General features: G+C 41.6%; 1 protein-coding gene across 1 annotated transcript in view; it reads left to right on the plus strand.

The window, feature by feature from the left end:
- The first annotated feature begins 675 nt into the window (after positions 1-675).
- The window catches only part of AKAP6 (A-kinase anchoring protein 6), a 297,070-nt gene continuing 279,333 nt past the window's right edge, over positions 676-18,412 (plus strand). The window contains 3 exon segments of the mRNA XM_029911420.1: positions 676-747; positions 3,152-3,227; positions 3,230-3,552. Coding sequence (XP_029767280.1) covers positions 676-747; positions 3,152-3,227; positions 3,230-3,552 — 471 coding nt within the window.

Below are 18,412 nucleotides of genomic sequence, written 5' to 3' on the forward strand. Positions count from 1 at the left end.
TCCAGTTATGGAGTTGCTTAGTTAGGAACACAAAAGCTTCCTGACCTTGACTGTAAGTGCTTAGCATACCAAAAAAAGGAACTACTTTTGATAGTAATTCTGATTCTGGCAGGTGTTCTGGTTCTCAAATTGCTTAAAACATCTTGATTTGCAAAGTTTTTTTTACTGTGACTGGAGACACTTTGGTGGTTATTATTTAGTATGACGCCAATAGCTATGTAACAACACTGTTCTTCAGCAAGAACTTCAAGAGTTTCCTTTCAAGTCAAATACACACATGTGAATCAAGGTCATACTTACAGTGGAGTTTACTGGTCCTAGACTGATATTAAGGATAACAGTGCAGTGAGTACATTATTTTGATGCCAATTCTCTGAGAGAGAGCAAGAGATCCTTTCAGCTTTCTTTTGTGGCTGTATAGATGGATTGTGATGCATTTTGATCTGCCAAGAAACAATATAATGAATCACATGTACTAGTGTTCAGCTTCAGTAATTTCTGTCTGCAACAGTGTCTCCTTTCAAGCATTGTGAGCTTTTAGAAAGAGAGCATCCCCAGGCCTTGTTAATGAGAATCCATGGTATGTGTTATGTTTGTAAGAAATCTTTTACAAAGTACATATTTTACAATTTGTGGAAAGAAAAGGATTTGATGGACTTTAACACCACTCGAATAATGGTGCTGTTTGCTATAATGCTGGAGAAGCCAGACTGCAGGATCAAGTGTATGGGGACAAAAAGCAAGTCAGTGGGTTCCTAAAGGCTGCTGATTACAAACTCTCTCCCTGCAGCTGGAGGTGCACTCTGCATGCAGCATGGTTTAGCTTTTGTTTGCTTCAGTGGAATCATGCTTTAATTTTTTGATTGTTGCTCTAGTGCCGTTACTGGAGATGAACCACAATAAAAATAATAATAATAATTAATAATAATAAGCCTTCCAGAGTCTGCATGGAGAACTAGTTGTATGTGGAACAGCCATTAGGCCTGTGCTGAATTTCCTGTGCACCTGCATCATTTAATGAAGGAGGAGTAACTAATTTTGGCTGGAAGGCATGCTTATTTGGTAAGGGTAAACTTAGAGAAATATGGATACAGTGGGCACCATCAAAATTTCACTGGTCAGGAGGAAATAACATTGAGAGAGTGCTTAAAATAAAGTTGTGTTGTCTATTAAAAACCGTCTATTCTGATACAGTATACATTAGAGTTAGAACTTTACAAATGGAAAGATTTGTCTAACAAAATGCACTTTGAGTGTTTAAGCTGAAAATTGTGTAAAGACCAGAGATGGATTTGAAAAGTGATCAGCATTTTGAGGATATATTTGTAACTATTTTCATACAATCTTGCTGCAATGCTGCTAAAATACGTATGATTTAATTTCTGAATGGGTGAAAGGGAATTTGAATTAAAACTTGTACTGTAACTCAGAGCTCTGAGAATCTTCTTTTGGTTCTCTCTCCCTGATTTTATCATCTGTTTTAAAATCAACCTAATCAAACATTTACAAAGCTAGTGGCAGCTGCAAATTCAGATGTATGCATGGCTGATGATTACACAGAATGTGGCTTAGTAAAATAGTGGTAGAGTGGTAGAAGCAAAATAGCATAGATGTTATGTTTTCTGGCCTGACTGCCTACCAAAACTGTACCACATCGTTAGGGTTGTAGAGGAAATGGACTGGACGATTGTTATAGATGGTACTTTGGTACTCTGGCTGCATGTCGTGGGAGTGTCTTGATGCCGGGAGCTCCACATTAAATACTCAAACACCACAATTCAGTGTTTGAAGCGTGGTAAAACTGCTTACCCTTTCTAAACTGAAGACCTATGCGCTGAACTGCAATCCTCACTCAGGAAAAATTCAAGCTGGAGAAACTGGAATATTGCCCAAGTAAGCACTGTGGCATTGAGCCCCATTATCCTGCAGCTAGTGACTACTTCTATAATTTCTATAAAGCAAGAAAGAGTTACAAAAAAGTAGTTTTAAGCCCTGTAGCATCCGATGGATAGACAAAATGGCTGCGAGACATCTCCAGATACAACCAATCTCGTTACACTGTTTTATGCAAATATACTGAATGTGGCTTTGTTGTGCTGCAGAACACCATAAATGTTTTTTGCGGAGGGGACAATGCCTTGTATTAGAACCACCTCTACCATGGCACTCTATTAAAGATATCTCATAAGATTCAGATCTAATTTTGAAGAAGTTCAGGAATCACACAACAAATGAAGATTTTCAGAATGCTAAGGTATTTTGCTTTATGCAGGGCCTCGTGCTGACATCCTGGCTCGTGTTTTCTTGTGTAACGCTTTACTGCAGCATCCACTTCTGTTTGAAAATAAAATAGAGTAAGGTCAAAGCAAAAATGCGTTAAAAGAAAATTTCAGTGAAACTGTATTTTCTTTAAAAATACAAAATGATACACTGTGTAACCCCAGTGAAACTGTTCCATAGTCAAGCCAGAAGGAAATTTGCTATAACAGGATTCAATGTTTCCTGTGCTTAACCGTTTAAAGAGGGACTCCCACATGTGGTTAACATGAGATAAGTACCAATATATTTTGCCATTTTTCAATGTATCTTCCTGATGCTCTGGGTAACTGATTTATGAATAACCTCATCTGTCACAATCTACCTTTGCCTTCTACTTGATGCTACATTAATCCAATTCTGATAACATCAGAGTTTGTATCCATGGAGAAGACTGATACCAAAACCTCACCATTCACTTTCTCCCTGGATTAATTAGGTGGAAGAACTGAGCTATGAGAGTGGAACCTTTAATTTAAACCCAAATATACAATACTTTGACAACAAACAAGAATTGCAAGGGATTATTCACAATATCTTAATTATGGTATTTATATTAAAGTAGAATACATCAGAAAGTTCCATCCAGTATGAAAATCAAAAATTGATTTTTTTAGAGTGCTGGATTTTCTAGAAATAAGGAAACGTGACAATTGCTATTCTTCCAAATTAAGGAGATTAAACTCCATAGGTAAAATAGTAACTAATACAGTTTATTCCTGAAGATGTTAATGAGAGAGGATTTGTATAGTGAAGAAGCCACTCAGAATGCCATGGTATATTTTATCTCTAGTGATCAAGCTTATTTCTTATCTTATGAATACTTTAATCTAAGATTTTGTCTTGTAACTGTAATCTTCTTTCTTTTTGTCTTTGCAGCTGTTTTGGAAAGAATTATGATTTAGATTTTCCCATTTAGCCATGGATGTTGCATTTAGCCCCATGAGGTCACAAGAACTGGATCCCATGGCTACTGATGCATCCCCCATGATCATAAACATGACTCCCACTGTAGAGCAAGATGGTGAAGAAGATGCAATGAAGGAGCTTGATTCTGACCAACAGTATGAAAAGCCTCCCCCGCTCCACACAGGGGCAGACTGGAAGATTGTTCTCCATCTGCCTGAAATTGAAACATGGCTCCGGATGACATCTGAAAGAGTCAGGGATCTGACCTACTCTGTCCAGCAGGACTCAGACAGCAAACATGTGGATGTACATCTAGTGCAGCTAAAGGTAAGATAAAATTTATATTTCATACCAGCCACATTTCAGCTTTATAAGTACAAGAAACTCCCTACAGTCAGCTACTGGCATGTGCTGAGGAAAGTGTATAAAAAATTGCCCAATTGCATGTGACGACGACTCTCCAAAAAAACCCCAACATCCTTTTCTAGGGGAAATGGAAGGTGTGTAGCACTCAGTATATTTGTAGATTCTTTATTAAGGCAATAAACCTGTCAGATGTATTCAACATGTCCAAACTGTATGGGTATCTAACCTAGCACTAACTGAGGACCGGTCCCAAAGCCCACTGAAGTTAATGAAAAGATTCCTAATGACTTCAATGGGCCTTGAATCAGGCCCTAAAACTCTCAGGATTGTGTACCAGCATGCATTCTATCTCATGTAGTCCCCCCCAGTGACCACTTCTATCGTGGTTCTGAAGTCCTGGCCCACAGTCCTGCAGAAATTTACATCCATGTTTGATTTGAAATGGGACTACTCATGTGCGTCATGTTAGACCTGTGTAAAACTTTGCAGGTTCTGGGCCTTGGTAAGGAATATGTAATGATCAGATTTATAAGCAGCACAACCAGTAAAACAACAAGTTTATTTTTGAGAACAAAATTGCATTTACATACATGGACATACAAAACCAATTCTATAATAGTCTTTAAATAAATCATTTACAGCAGGGGTAGGCAACCTTTCAGAAGTGGTGTGCCGAGTCTTCATTTATTCACTTTAATTTAAGGTTTCGCGTGCCGGTAATACATGTTAACGTTGTTTAGAAGGTGTCTCTCTCTAAGTCTATATTATATTACTAAACTATTGTTGTATGTAAAGTAAACAAGGTTTTCAAAATGTTTAAGAAGCTTCATTTAAAATTAAATTAAAATGCTGATCTTACGCCGCCAGCCTGCTCAGCCCGCTTCCAGCCTGGGGTTCTGTTCACCTAGGCCTCCAGCGGGCTGAGCGGGGCCTGTGGCCGGGACGCCGGCTGGCAAGGGGCCGGCAGCCAGGACCCCAGACCTGGGGCGGGGGGGTTCAGGGGTCAGGGCAGAGGGCTGGGTGTGGTGTGGGGGGTTCAGGGGTCAGGGCAGAGGGCTGGGTGTGGTGTGGGGGTTCAGGGGTACAGGGCAGAGGGCTGGGGGTGTGTGGGGGTACAGGGCAGAAGGCTGGAGGGTGTGTGGGGGGTGCAGGGCGGAAGGCTGGGGTGCTCGGCTCGTGGGGGTGCTCCCAGCCCCCTGCCCTGAGCGGCTCACGGCAGGGATATGCCCTGTTCCACCCCCTTCCCCCCTCCCCCCCAGGCCCGTCCCTACCTCTCTCTGCCTCCTCTACGGAGCAGCGAGCACGCTGCCGCTCGGCTCTGCTCCGCTCCCCCTCCCCCTCGCAAGGGCCATCGCCAGCAGGGAGAGGGAGGGGGAGGAGGAGGGGCCGGAATGCACCAAGCTGGGGGAAGAAGCGGGGGAGGGGGGAAGCTTGGCTGCCGCAGGATCAAGCTTCTGCCTCCTGTCCCTGCAGGGGAAGAGCAGTGGGCGGGGGGGCTGAGTGGGGCAGTAGGCCGGGACCCCCCCCACCGCTCTCCCCTGCGGGGGCAGAAGCTTGGTCCTGCGGCAGCCAAGCTTCCCTCCTTCCCCTTCTTCGCCCAGCATGGTGCATTCCGGCTCCTCCTCCTCCTCTCACCGGGCAGCAGCGTGCCACTCAGAATTGGCTCGTGTGCCGTGTTTGGCACGTGTGCCGTAGGTTGCTGACCCCTGATTTACAGTGTGTCACATTGTTAGTTTTAAATTTCAACAGTCAATTTTTAAGATATTTTAAAGAAATACAGGGTAAAGTATAAGAGAGCATTCTGTGTGGATGGAAGTGCTTGTGTGCGTGGCTTGGTCTGCCGCAGCAGATTAAGCATGTCTTTGAAGACACAAAACAACTTCCAAAAATAGCAAACGAACGTTATCTCTTCAGACTGAGCTGTCTTCAGAGTTCTGCATTCTGAGGCCTGTGATAATACATTATGCAAACCTAGGATTCTTTGGCACTCACTCTGCATTATGGTTTTCGGTACACGTTTGGTATAAGACTAGGACTTTAGGAAACCTTGGAAAAAATTATTCCATGGGCTAGTCCATTGTCTCTGTGGTTAATGCAGAGCACAGCACTAACACCACAGAGGGAACTGGTCTTCATTTTTTGCCTCAGGCATCTCAGGCAAGCAAACGTAGGCATGACAGCAAAGGAAACAATCTTAACTCCTGAAGAGACAGAGTGCCTCACAACTCACTGAAGTGGCCCTTGTGAATAGTCTTAGGAGAAGCCCAGCTGCCTCAGCCAGAGTTGTTTTGAATTGAATGAGGAAAAGGGTAAAGTTCAAACTGTGGCTTAAAAGTGGGATGCTCTTGTATAGAAAAATCTCTCTCTCTCTCTCTTCTCCCCCCCCCCCCCCCAAAGTGTATTATTCCTTAAAGTAAATGTTCCCAAATTGTGGTCTGTGGACCAGTGGTATACCCTGAGAGTCGGGTGGTGACATGTTTAGTTCTTCACCTTTCTAAATGCAAAAGGATGGCAAAAATTCATTAGATATCTTATTACTTTCCATCTAAGTAGTTGCTATATTTGTCACAGGGATCGTACATGATCAGCAAGGAGGGTGTTCCATACAATCCCCAATGTGGAGGCAACATGTTCCATGAGACAATCTCTTTATTATGAGGTCCACACTATTAAAAGTTTGAGAACTCCTGCTGTAATGATTCCCATATACAAAGCTATGTATACATTATATAGATGACCTTAAAAGTGTCTTACAAAAGGGGAAGAAAGATTGCATTCCTTTTTTTACTACTTTGATGTATTAAGAAGGCCAGGAAAAGTTTTTTTTTTTTTTTTTTAAATATTAGAAATTCAGGTGTTTTTTCCTTGAAAACTATGCTCAACTGTAAGACTAATCAGATTCTGACATCATAGATGCCAAGGAAGCAACAAGTCACTTTTATTCAGACTTGACTTTTTTTTTTGTTTAATTTTGTTTATTTTTGTTAATGTCTGATATCTACTATCTAACAACAAACAGTTGGGATAAAAGTTATTATTTGTATTATTGTAGCACCTAGGATCCAGAGACCTAGACCAGGACCCCATTGTGCTAGGCACTGTACAAACACAGAACAAAAAGAGAATTCCAGCAACAAAGAGTTTACACTCAAACTATAAAACAGGAGAGAATGAATGGATACAGATGGGGGAGTACAAGGAAACAATATTAGTCAGAAGGAGAGGCAGTGGTCTCAGCACACCAGTGGTCAAGTTTTTTGTAGGAATCACGGAAAAAGAATTTGGAGGAGGGAGTTGAAGGACAACAATGAGGTACCTTTGCAGATGTTTACAGGAAGCTCATCTCAGTGTGAGGTGCGGCATGGGAGAAAGCATGAATCCGCATTTTTGGTAAGTTAACGAGGGTCAGTGGAGGCTGGCATTGTGGGCTGATTGCAATTAGGAGTCAACATGTCGATAGTGAATGAAAGACAACTGGTAGAGCGGGGATAGGCCATGGACAGCCTTGAAAGCAAAGAGAAGTGTCTTATGTTTGATGTAATGCAGAAAGAAGGGCCAGTGGAGGGATTCAAGAAGAGGGATAATGTGGTCAAAGTGATGGGCTGGGAAAATTTATCTAATGCAAGACTGCATTTGTCAAGGCCAGGGAAAAGGATATTGCAGTAATCAAGACCTGAGATGAGAGCCTGGACAAGAGGTTTTTAGCTGTGTGTATGTATATCAAAGGCCTTATTTTAGAGTTGTTGGCAAGATTTAGTCATAGCTTGGATGTTAGGTGAGAGAGGGAAGTCCAAGTCAATAATGATGCCCAGATTACTGTCTGGATGACAGGCAGGATCTTGGTGTTGTCCAGAGTGATCAAGAAAGGAGGTTGCAGGGTTGGCTTGAGAAGTGGGGGAGATCAAGAGCTGTATTTTAGCCATGATAGCTTGAGGTGATGACTGGGTACCCACGAGATGTCAGAGATACAGGTCAAGGCCTTAGTTTGCACAGAAGGAGACATGTCTGGAGCAGAGAGGTAGATCTGAGAGGTGTTTGTTTGTTTGGTTTTTTGGTTAAGAACTCAGCATTTTCGAAAGAGCACAGCATTCAATATCCTGAGCTCTTTAAGAAATTTGGCCACTGAAGTGGGAGTTGAGCCCTTCTGAAAATTCCAGCCTCTGCACCTCAGTTTCCCCATAGAAAATAAACAAACAGTTGGACACAACTCTCATGATGAGTGTGTGCAGATACAATGGGGTGTACAAATGGGAGGATGTTTGAAAATGTGGATCTTTATGTTGTTGAGTGGTGGCAAGTAGATTTATTTTAAAGGAGATATGTGAAACTACTACAAAAAAATCCAGAGGTGGAGCAGTAATCTCCAGTACTGAGCAGGTTCATTTAGTATGTAGTCAGTCACTGAAGTGCTGTGTAGTTTAAGGTTGCATATACTGAGTAATGTTAGTAATGCTAGTTGTATTACCATATATTATGGTTTTTCTTTGATTTAAGAACCAGGTTCCTTTTTGAAGGGTTTCATAGGCCTAGAGCAGGGGTAGCCAACCTGAGCCTGAGAAGGAGCCAGAATTTACCAATGTACGTTGCCAAAGAGCAACAGTAATACATCAGCAGCCCCCCATGAGCAGCTTCTCTTCTCCCCCCCCCCCCACCCCAGCGCCTCCCACCCACTGGCAGTCCCGCTGATCAGCATCTCCCTCCCCGCATCTCCGGATCAGCTGTTTCGTGGCATGCAGGAGGCTCTGGGGGGGAGGGGGAAGGAGTGAGGGCACAGCAGGCTCAGGGGAGGGGGCAGGAAGGGTTGGAGTGGGGGAAGGGCCTGTAGCAGAGCCAGAGGTTGAGTAGTGAGCACCCCCCTGGCACATTGGAAAGTTTGCGCCTGTAATTCCAGCCCCGGAGTCGGTGCCTATACAAGGAGCTGCATATTAACTTCTGAAGAGCCACATGTGGCTCTGGAGCCACAGGTTGGCCACTCCTGGCCTAGAGTCACAGATGGAATGGGGCTATGGGGTAGGTGAAGTATTTGGCCAGGGCATCATCACCCCTTTCCAGCCCCATGACTTTTGGGGTTATGTAACTATAAAGGCTAGATTCAGATTTTATTAAAAAAAATAAAAATCTTCAGCCAATTTTACTATGAAAATGGCCTTGAAAATGTAATCATGATAGAAAGTTTGTAACTATTCCTAATAATTATGGAATAATCACTCCCTGCACCCCATGCACCGTGGCAGGCCTGAGAAACGGGCACACCGTCCACTTTCATGGCCACACAGCAGGAGATTCAAGTGTCCTTCAGAGTACAAAGCACTATGAGGAAGAATTTTTTAAAGCATTGGCCTAATTCTACTTCTGTTGGAGTCCATAGGATTTCTATGATTGCTCCCACTGAAGTCAAAATTAGGCTAATGCTGACTAGGTTTTGAAATCCTACCTTACATCTGACATTACTAATAATGCAGTGTTGTAAGCTATTTACTGTGGAATACCCAAATGCGTTATAGACCATCTGGGGGCATTCTGATTTGGAACACCAGATCAGAATTTGTCTTCAAGCTTTTGTGTCCAGCTGGATCCATAACATCATAAATATCAGTTTTTGCTTACAGTATTTGAAAGTGAAAATTGGATCCTGCTTCACCCTGACCAGGCATCTTCCCTAACTCCTATGCTCCACAGTCTTCAGAAGTTGCAAACTGGCTGCTTCCTTACTGCCTCTTCCAGGAGGTGGCCAGGTCTATTTGTCACCCTGTTATCTCCAGGCATCTTCCAGAGGAGGTAGTGGGCCTACACCTCCCCTTCTCAAAAAATACACAGCGCACAATAGGCTAGTAGCTATGCAAGTGCTTCTGAGCTTCATAGTTCCAGTCCAGAGTAGACTGTGTACTTGCTCTGTATATGTGGTGGGCTGAGCATGCTACCATCCCCAAAGAACCCTGGTAGACTAGAGGATAGCAGCAGCCTGACCTGGCAGTCCTCCTGAAATTATCCTGGCATGTAACCTCCATGTCTTACCCACCTACAACCTCCCTACACATACACACACCAGTGTTTAATAAATAATTCTCTCCAGAAATTAAGAGGCTACAACATGGCTCCCCAGAGCTGTCATCCCTCCCTAATCCAACCCTATTCAAGACAAAAAACTCGTGATAATCTGGAATGTTCTCTTCCAATCTCCTGATGATGCTTCTGACAACTGTGCTGTCTGTATAATGTATACGTAACTGGGTATGTATTTTCTTTGGAAATAATTCTTAAATAGAGCTGGTCAAGAAACCCCTAAAATTGGTTTTTCCCCCTGCAAAATCAAATTTTAAATCCAGTGTGTAAACTCCTTGGTATAGAAACTGTCCTTGTGCAGAACTTTGCAAGCACTTAATCAGTAATTAATAATAACACAATTGATAGCATGTAATGGGGAAGTGACTCACCACTGTGGTGCCTCCTGCTGGCTGTCCTGGGATTTAGCTTTCGGCCCTTCTAGTCCCCCTTCAGATAGTGGTGTCACGCCTGCCGTCACGGCTGTCTCCACTCTTTGGACCTGCGTCACTCCCCAGACCGCAGCGTTCTCTTCTGGGCATAGTCGTCCAGCTGTGTCCCCGCTCCGGTATCTCGCCCTATTCCAGGGGGCCAGCAGTCCTTAGTTCCACCACTTGCCTCAGCAGCCAACTGCAGTCTGGATACCGGCCACTCTCCTCATTAGCAAGTGAGGTGCAAGGAGGAGGGACCCAGGCCCACCTGCTACTCTGGGTCCCGACCCAGGACCTTTAGCCAGCAGCCATCTTCTGCCCTCCTTCAACCTGCTGCCTCTTTTCCCTGGGCCATCTCCCCCATAGCCCAAGCACCCTCTCATCCCTTGTAGCAAGGCTCCAACCTGGCAGTGGTCAGCCAGAAGCTCACCCTTGCATTCTGCTGTCCCTGCTTACCTATGGCACTTCTTCAGGCAGCCAGTCATCCTCCCTTGCCTTCCAGAGAGAGACTCCCCCTTTGCTCTGCTGAGCAGCCCTTTACGTATAGCCCTCGCTGGCCCTGATTGGCTACTCCAGCAAGCCTTCCCCCTAATGGTGGGCTCAATAAGCCCTTTCCTGATCAGTGGGTTATGCGCAGCCTCACTGGTGCTGCTTCTAACTCCTTCTTCTCCCTCTGTGGGGCAGCTGCCCCACCCCAGTCATGTTACTTTGTGTCATGTGCATATTCATGGAAAACTTGTGAAAATTGGTAAGGCTACATAATCTGAAGCAACAGAACCATTATGAACTATAATTTCATTCAGGGCTATTCAGTTCAGTGTTTAGTTAACTGGACAACTTAATGTATTGTAAAAAACCTAATTGGAACTATGATTTGCAGCCAAGCATGGTAATAAACATAATAATGTTGTTGTGGAAGCACGTTGGAGAAGAAAAAAATGTAACAATACTGAACATCACGCTATAGCTTATGTAATGTATTTATGTACTGTTTCTTTTTCTTTGCATAAGAAGGGCACATTCCAGCTAAGCATTTAACCAAGTGCATGAGAGCATTTCCATTAAATTCAATTGCATTACTGCGTGCTGGAAGTACTGCTTAAGTGCTTGGCCGGACAGGATCTATGTGGACAAAATTTGGTCCAGTTTGGATTTTCTCCTACCCTATTTGCAATGTCTGTAGTTTTGCATATGTTTGTTTGATTCAAATCAAATGATTCATGCTCTTAAAGTTTGCTATTTTTGGAAGTTGTTTTGTGTCTTTAAAGACATGCTTAATCTGCTACAGCAGACCAAGCAGTGCACACAAGCACTTCCATCCATACAGAATGCTTTCTTATACTTTACCCTGTATTTCTTTAAAAATCTTAAAAATTGACTCTTAAAATTTAAAACTAACAATGTGACACACTGTAAATGATTTATTTAAAGAAGACCTATTACAGAATTGTTTTTGTATGTCCAACTCTAGTACAAATCAGCACAAGGTTCTGTGTTTTGGGATTAAGGTACACTGGCAGAGTTAAATTTAGAAGCTGAACCTGCTGCTTTTGTTAGCCCCACACTTTTAGAAACACTAAAATTCACATAACATTTCAAAGGAAGTAATTGGCCTCTTTGTCAGAGTGTTGTGACTGACCTCAGTTCTTTGCAACTCTAAATGATCTGACAACAAACCTTTTAAAAATAACATCTGGAAAAGGATAAAATGGAGAAGCAGCAGTGCTGGGGAACACAATGGCTGCCTACATTTATGGTCCAAAAATATATTTTTACAAAGTTGCTCAACATGTAAAGCCTTTGGGTTTTCATTGTGTTTGTATAGTCTTGCTCAGTGTGATATATTTGGTGTGGAAAGATGTGATTTTGTAACTAAATTTTAACATGTTGTACTACAGCAGCATTAGACAGCAAATAAGTATGTACACATATTTTCTTGACATTCTTATGAAGTTCAGACCTCTGACTTATTGGCAATGCACATGGTAATAGATAATGGTTACAGTAACTACAGATAACTACAATAATAGTCTCCTTGGCCCCAGCTCAAGCTGTTCATTTGGTAAATATTTCCACAGAAAAATAAACCTTAGGTCTGTAGCTAAGGTTGGCAGAACTTGATTTTTTTTAAATTCCAATGATAATATGGATGTTTATTTTTAAGTATTTTTTAGATTATCGATTTAAAAAAATCAGTTGCAGGAAATTATGGGGGCGTCAGACAATTATGGAGATTCAAAAAGTTAGTTTATACCGATTAAAACACAAATTGTCAACATCATATGCCAAAATATACAAAGTAAGTATCCTTAAATAAAACTCTAAGATTTCAAGCAGCATTTTTCTTACTTTGCCTAGCTGTAAAATTCGATTATTATCAATGGAATATTTTTGGCTGTTTGTGTGTGTATGGTGAAATTGATGTTTACCAACATTTACTGATTAAAAATTGAATCCTTCCAAGTCTACATATAAATATATACACATTAAAGATGTATAGAATATTTTAAAAAAATATCTTCCAAGAATAGTGTCAGTGTCCATCAATGATCATTGTTCAGTGTTGTAAAAGTATCTACATAGCTTTATTTAGTAAGGAGGTAGATTCTTCATGAACTAATTATGACATCCACAATCACCATCATTTGCCTACTGCAAGTTTGGTCAGAGCAGATAAAACACTTAATTCACCTTCAGTTTTCATTGACTTTCCATGAGTCTTTGTAGCCCCTCAAAGGATCTTGGCTTTCTGTGGCTTAATAAAGTTTAAAGCACTTTTCCTTTTTAAGTTAGTGCTGCCGAGACTATCGCTAATCGTTGCGTTGCTGCAAGCTTACTACAAGCCAGCTGCCTAAAGTGTCAGCTCCTTTACTGAGCAGCCAGTGACCTCTGGTCCCAAAGAAAATCAGCTCAATAGCAGGAGAAAAGCAGTGTGGACTGAGAGCAAGAGGCTAATTCATTCTTTTACACTGTCTCCCCCTTCAACTTTGGATGCCTAAAGTGGGGCATCTAAATCCACAGGTGCTGAGCATCCACTGACTTCTATGGACTGGGGCATCATAGGAATAGCACTTATTAGAACCTATAAAGAAATCTGACTATTCATGCCCAAAGACTTAACTGTCACCTCCAAGTGAGAAATCATATAAAAGAAATCAGTGTGTGTGTGTGTGTGTGTGTGTGTGTGTGTGTGTCTGTAACTTCCTTAGATATATTACTAATAACACATATTATTAAACCTGAAAGAATTGGAAAAAAAACCTTTTTTTTACCATTTATTTTTTGCATGCCATTCACTTTGGGCAACATAGTTAAAGTGGTTAATTTCATTTTTGTTTATAGTCAGTTTCTAATCCCTTTCAATTTCTGGTTTTCATACATTGACAGATGGCAATATTTAGTGATCAATGGCTCCATGTCTAGTTGGCAGCAGGTTTCAAGCGGAGTGCCCCAAGGGTCGGTCCTGGGGCCGGTTTTGTTTAATATCTTTATTAATGATCTGGAGGATGGTGTGGACTGCACTCTCAGCAAGTTTGCAGATGACACTAAACTGGGAGGTGTGGTAGATACACTAGAGGGTAGGGATTGGATACAGAGGGACCTAGACAAATTAGAGGATTGGGCCAAAAAAAACCTGAGGTTCTACAAGGACAAGTGCAGAGTCCTGCACTTAGGACGGAAGAATCCTATGCACTGCTACAGACTAGGGACCGAATGGCTAGGTAGCAGTTCTGCAGAAAAGGACCTAGGGGTCACAGTGGACAAGAAGCTGGATATGAGCCAACAATGTGTTCTTGTTGCCAAGAAGGCTAATGGCATTCTGGGCTGTATAAGTAGGGGCATTGCCAGCAGATCGAGGAACGTGATCGTTCCCCTTTATTCGACATTGGTGAGGCCTCATCTGGAGTACTGTGTCCAGTTTTGGGCCCCACACTACAAGAAGGATGTGGAAAAATTGGAAAGAGTCCAGCGGAGGGCAACAAAAATGATTAGGGGTCTGGAGCGCATGACTTATGAGGAGAGGCTGAGGGAACTGGGATTGTTTAGTCTCCAGAAGAGAAGAATGAGGGGAGATTTGATAGCTGCTTTCAACTACCTGAAGGGGGGGTTCCAAAGAGGATGGAGCTCGGCTGTTTTCAGTGGTGGCAGATGACAGAACAAGGAGCAGTGGTCTCAAGTTGCAGTGGGGGAGGTCTAGGTTGGATATTAGGAAACACTGTTTAACTAGGAGGGTGGTGAAGCACTGGAATGCGTTACCTAGGGAGGTGGTGGAATCTCCTTCCTTGGAGGTTTTTAAGGCCCGGCTTGACAAAGCCCTGGCTGGGATGATTTAGTTGGGAATTGGTCCTGCTTTGAGCAGGGTGTTGGACTAGATGACCTCCTGAGGTCCCTTCCAACCCTGATATTCTATGATTTGGGCTGCAAATAATGCAGGGGATTATTATGCCTTTAAAATAAACTGTATCCATGTATATTAATAATACAAACATGGAAATATTCCCATTGATATTAGATTATGGAAAAGGCTAGATTTTTTTTTTTTAACAATCTAAATTTTGAGCCTAAAATTGACATGACAGTACCTCTTTAAGGACATTATTTGCATTACTTGAGTGGTCAGTATTGGAACTCATATGGGATATTTTCAGTATAAAAACTAGAAGGTATAAATTCAAACTCAGTCAGATTTGCTGGCAAGGCTAAACTGGAAGGCTAGCGCGCACACAGTTACTTGCTCTCTGCCAATTTGTAGTTATCAGGATGGAATTCAATACTAATAAATGTAAACTCGTGATTGTAGGGAGAGAACATCAATAGCACAGATATAAACTGTATGGGAGACTGCTGTTTAGAAAGCCTCAGTTTCTAGGGAGATGTAGTAAATAAATATGAGCTCACAGTCCATTACCATTTTGAAACTTGAATCTAATCCCATTCTCAAATGCATATCTACTGGAAGATCACTATAAAATGAAGGTGATAATACTGCTCTGTTTAGATCTGGTGTGCCCACACCAGGAATATTTTGTGCATTTGTAGTCCTGCAGTTTAGAAAAGATATTAAAAAAATAACTAGAGGACACAGAAGAGCAACAAGAATGATCTGAACCTTGGAGGATAATATATACCAGTAAAAGAGGAGACTGAGGTAGCTGTTTTCACATAGAATAAAAAATGATAACTTGAGACGACAGGATCAGTATATAAATACCTTCAAGACAACAGTACAAATGAGAGAATGTAAAGCTTGAACAAAGAGCAATAGCAAGGAAAGAAAAGTTGTAGGTTAGGTATAAAGAGAGCAATTAGGCAATACAGCTGGGCCCTATCCTGCCCTCTGCCACATGGAGCAGAAAAGGGCAAATGTGCCTGGTTATTGGTCAGATCCTCCATGGTCCCATCATCACAGGTATTCATAAACAGGTTAAATACGATGCTAGTGGGAATGATGCACTGAGTAGTCCTGAAAAATGTAAAACTATCATTTTGTATTGGATTACAAAGAGACGAGGCATGAGGGAATAAGGTGAAGAAACCTGTAAGATCAAGTATCGTTTTTAATGTAGTAGAGTCAGGTAATGGTTGGATTGCATCATTCATATGTAGTGAGATGAGAGACTGGAGCAAAAAGAGAAGCTTGGAATCAAAACCCTGAAGGAGAGAAACTAACTTCTTTCTCAGACTGCTTTGTTCTTCCTAGGGTTCTATATGAAGAAGCCTCACCAATGTTGTTAATATATACCAGGGGTAGGCAACCTAGGGCACGCATGTTGATTTTCAGTGGCACTCACACTGCCTGAGTCCTGGCCCCCAGTCCGGGAGGCTCTGCATTTTAATTTAATTTTAAATGAAGCTTCTTAAACATTTTAAAAACCTTATTTACTTTATATACAACAATAGTTTAGTTATATATTATAGACTTATAGAAAGAGACCTTCTAAAAACGTTAAAATGTATTACTGGTACGCGAAACCTTAAATTACAGTGAATAAATGAAGACTCGGCGCACCACTTCTGAAAGATTGCCGACACTGATACATACTTTACCTGTACAGATGTAGCAATCTTGATCTGAAAACCTTAAAGCATTTTGCATACATTACTGCATTTAATTACACCTAGCAAAACCTCAGGTAGGTAAGTATTGATTTTACAGAAAGAGCGATTAAGTGATTTACTCTGGATTGCATGTAAAGTAAGTGGCAGAGCTAGGATTAGAACCCAAAATTCCTGTCTACCAATTCCATATGCTAACTATTAGAACTGCTTCCTCAAATATATCTATAGGACCTAATCCTGGTGAGCCCCAGTATACATGGAGTTAATTGCAGGATCAGGGTTTTTCTGTTTTAAGGACAAAAATACTTAAATTTGTTTTTGAAAAGAAACTTGATGTAGTCTGTTATAATGTAACAATGAATTCATGTACATATTACTCCAAATTTTTGACACACCATTTGATAATTTGGTCCAAAGAATGAAACAGTTTCCTTCAACTAGAAACCTAATAGTTATGTTTTTCCTTTTTTACCTTAATTCACTTCTTCTAGTCCATAACGTGAATTCACTGAGAAAATGCACATTGCGACTGTGTGGATTGTACTGTTTCTTATCCAATTAGCTGCTGTAGCAGAGCCATCTTTCTAGTCGAGTTGGCCACATGATTCTAAGGGCATGTAATTAAATTACTAAATGCAATCTAATATTTTGGTGCAGCAGTAATCTGGCTGTGTTCTGATGAGCATGTTTGTACTGGATCACAAATTAGGTAACAGCTCAACAATACACGTGAGGAAACAAACATCCTTTCTGCAGTAAAGGTAGCCTAAAAGCCAAAATGTACAGCTATTGCTAATCCTACTGGATGCTGCATAATGCCAGATCACAATTTGTGTAGGGTAATGCACATACAATTGATGATTTTAAGCCTAGATTCCCACTGATGTAGTGTTTTGGCATTCTTAATACACAAGTTGAAAACCGCTTTCTATCCACCATCACACTATGTATTTGCCTGTATAATTTACAGGGCTTTAAAATAAATAAATTCATTGCTGCTGTCAATGTTCAAGTTTCCACTTATTCCTCATCTCTGTTCATCACTATCCCTTCTTATCCATGGTCAGTCTGCATTGCCATCTGTGACATACTGGGGTGCAATCCACATTAGTGAGAGGCTGTCACTCCTGACCTCCAACCATGAGTGTCTTACAATACCTTGCTGGTGGTAGCTCCCACCAGGGCTGCTAACAAACAGTTTTCCAGCATGCAAATCACACTCTGAGTATCTGTGTGTAACTGCAGCCTGCCAGCACACTTGGGTTACACTCTAGCTCCCACCAGCCTTGGTTATGCTTTAGGGTGACCCCACACACTCCCAGTCCCAGATTTCCCCTCAGAAATATATGTCTTATACTGCCCAGCCCTCTCCTGGACAGTCCAAATATATTAAGTCCATTATTCCTTTAAGAGAACAATATACACCAGCTTACTACCTTAAGTGAAGTTATCCAGACACTTTAATTTATACACACTGGCTTACGTAAAGCAATAAAACAAATTTATTAGCGACAAAGATTTTACGTGAGTACAAACAATGTGGTGTAAAAGTCAGAAATGGTTACAAGAAAATAAAAAGAATGCTTTCTAGTGCCTAGCTTAACAAACTGTTAGATTCAAAACAAAATTTCTCACCACATGCTTCCAAGAGCGTTACTGATCAAACTTTCAGATTGGGACCCCCTCCCCCAGAGTTGAACAGCTGTTTCCTTTGTTTTCTCAGGTGTGGAGAATGAGATAGGTAGGGAAAGAGGAGGGGTATCCGTGGGTGTTTGCTCCTCCTTTTTATAGTTTCAGTCCCTTGTTGAAAATCATTTCCAGCTGAGAACCAAGAGATACGGGGTCTGGTGGAGGAAGGAGACCTCATACTGTTTCTTTGCCAAGATCCAGATCTTTGTCCCTGCCCCACTTTCTTGTCAAAGAATCACCACTTGATAGGTGATGGCCCATCAGCTTTGTTGACACCTGGCTGGGGCATCAGTTTGTCCTTTGTCCTTGAGAAACAGCTTTAGCCCCTGCCCAGACGTATCTGGGAAACACACTTCAGTCATGATTTCAGCTTATGTTCATAACTTTACACATAATGTTGCTACATGCATTTTACCATGATATTACTGATCAGCAAGTTATCAGTTTTCAAATGATACTTCACAAAGCATCCCTTGTACAAAGATTATTACAATAGTGTGTAGGGTGTGACTACAGAGAGGCATTATAACCTCAAGTTTATCTATAATTCAGTAATTGGCTCTGACCCTTCAGGGATATTGGGGGCTGCTCTATGTTTA

The sequence above is a fragment of the Terrapene carolina genome, unplaced genomic scaffold (genome assembly GCF_002925995.2).
Source record: "Terrapene carolina triunguis isolate 2854851 unplaced genomic scaffold, T_m_triunguis-2.0 Scaffold96, whole genome shotgun sequence".
Lineage (NCBI taxonomy): Eukaryota > Metazoa > Chordata > Testudines > Emydidae > Terrapene > Terrapene triunguis.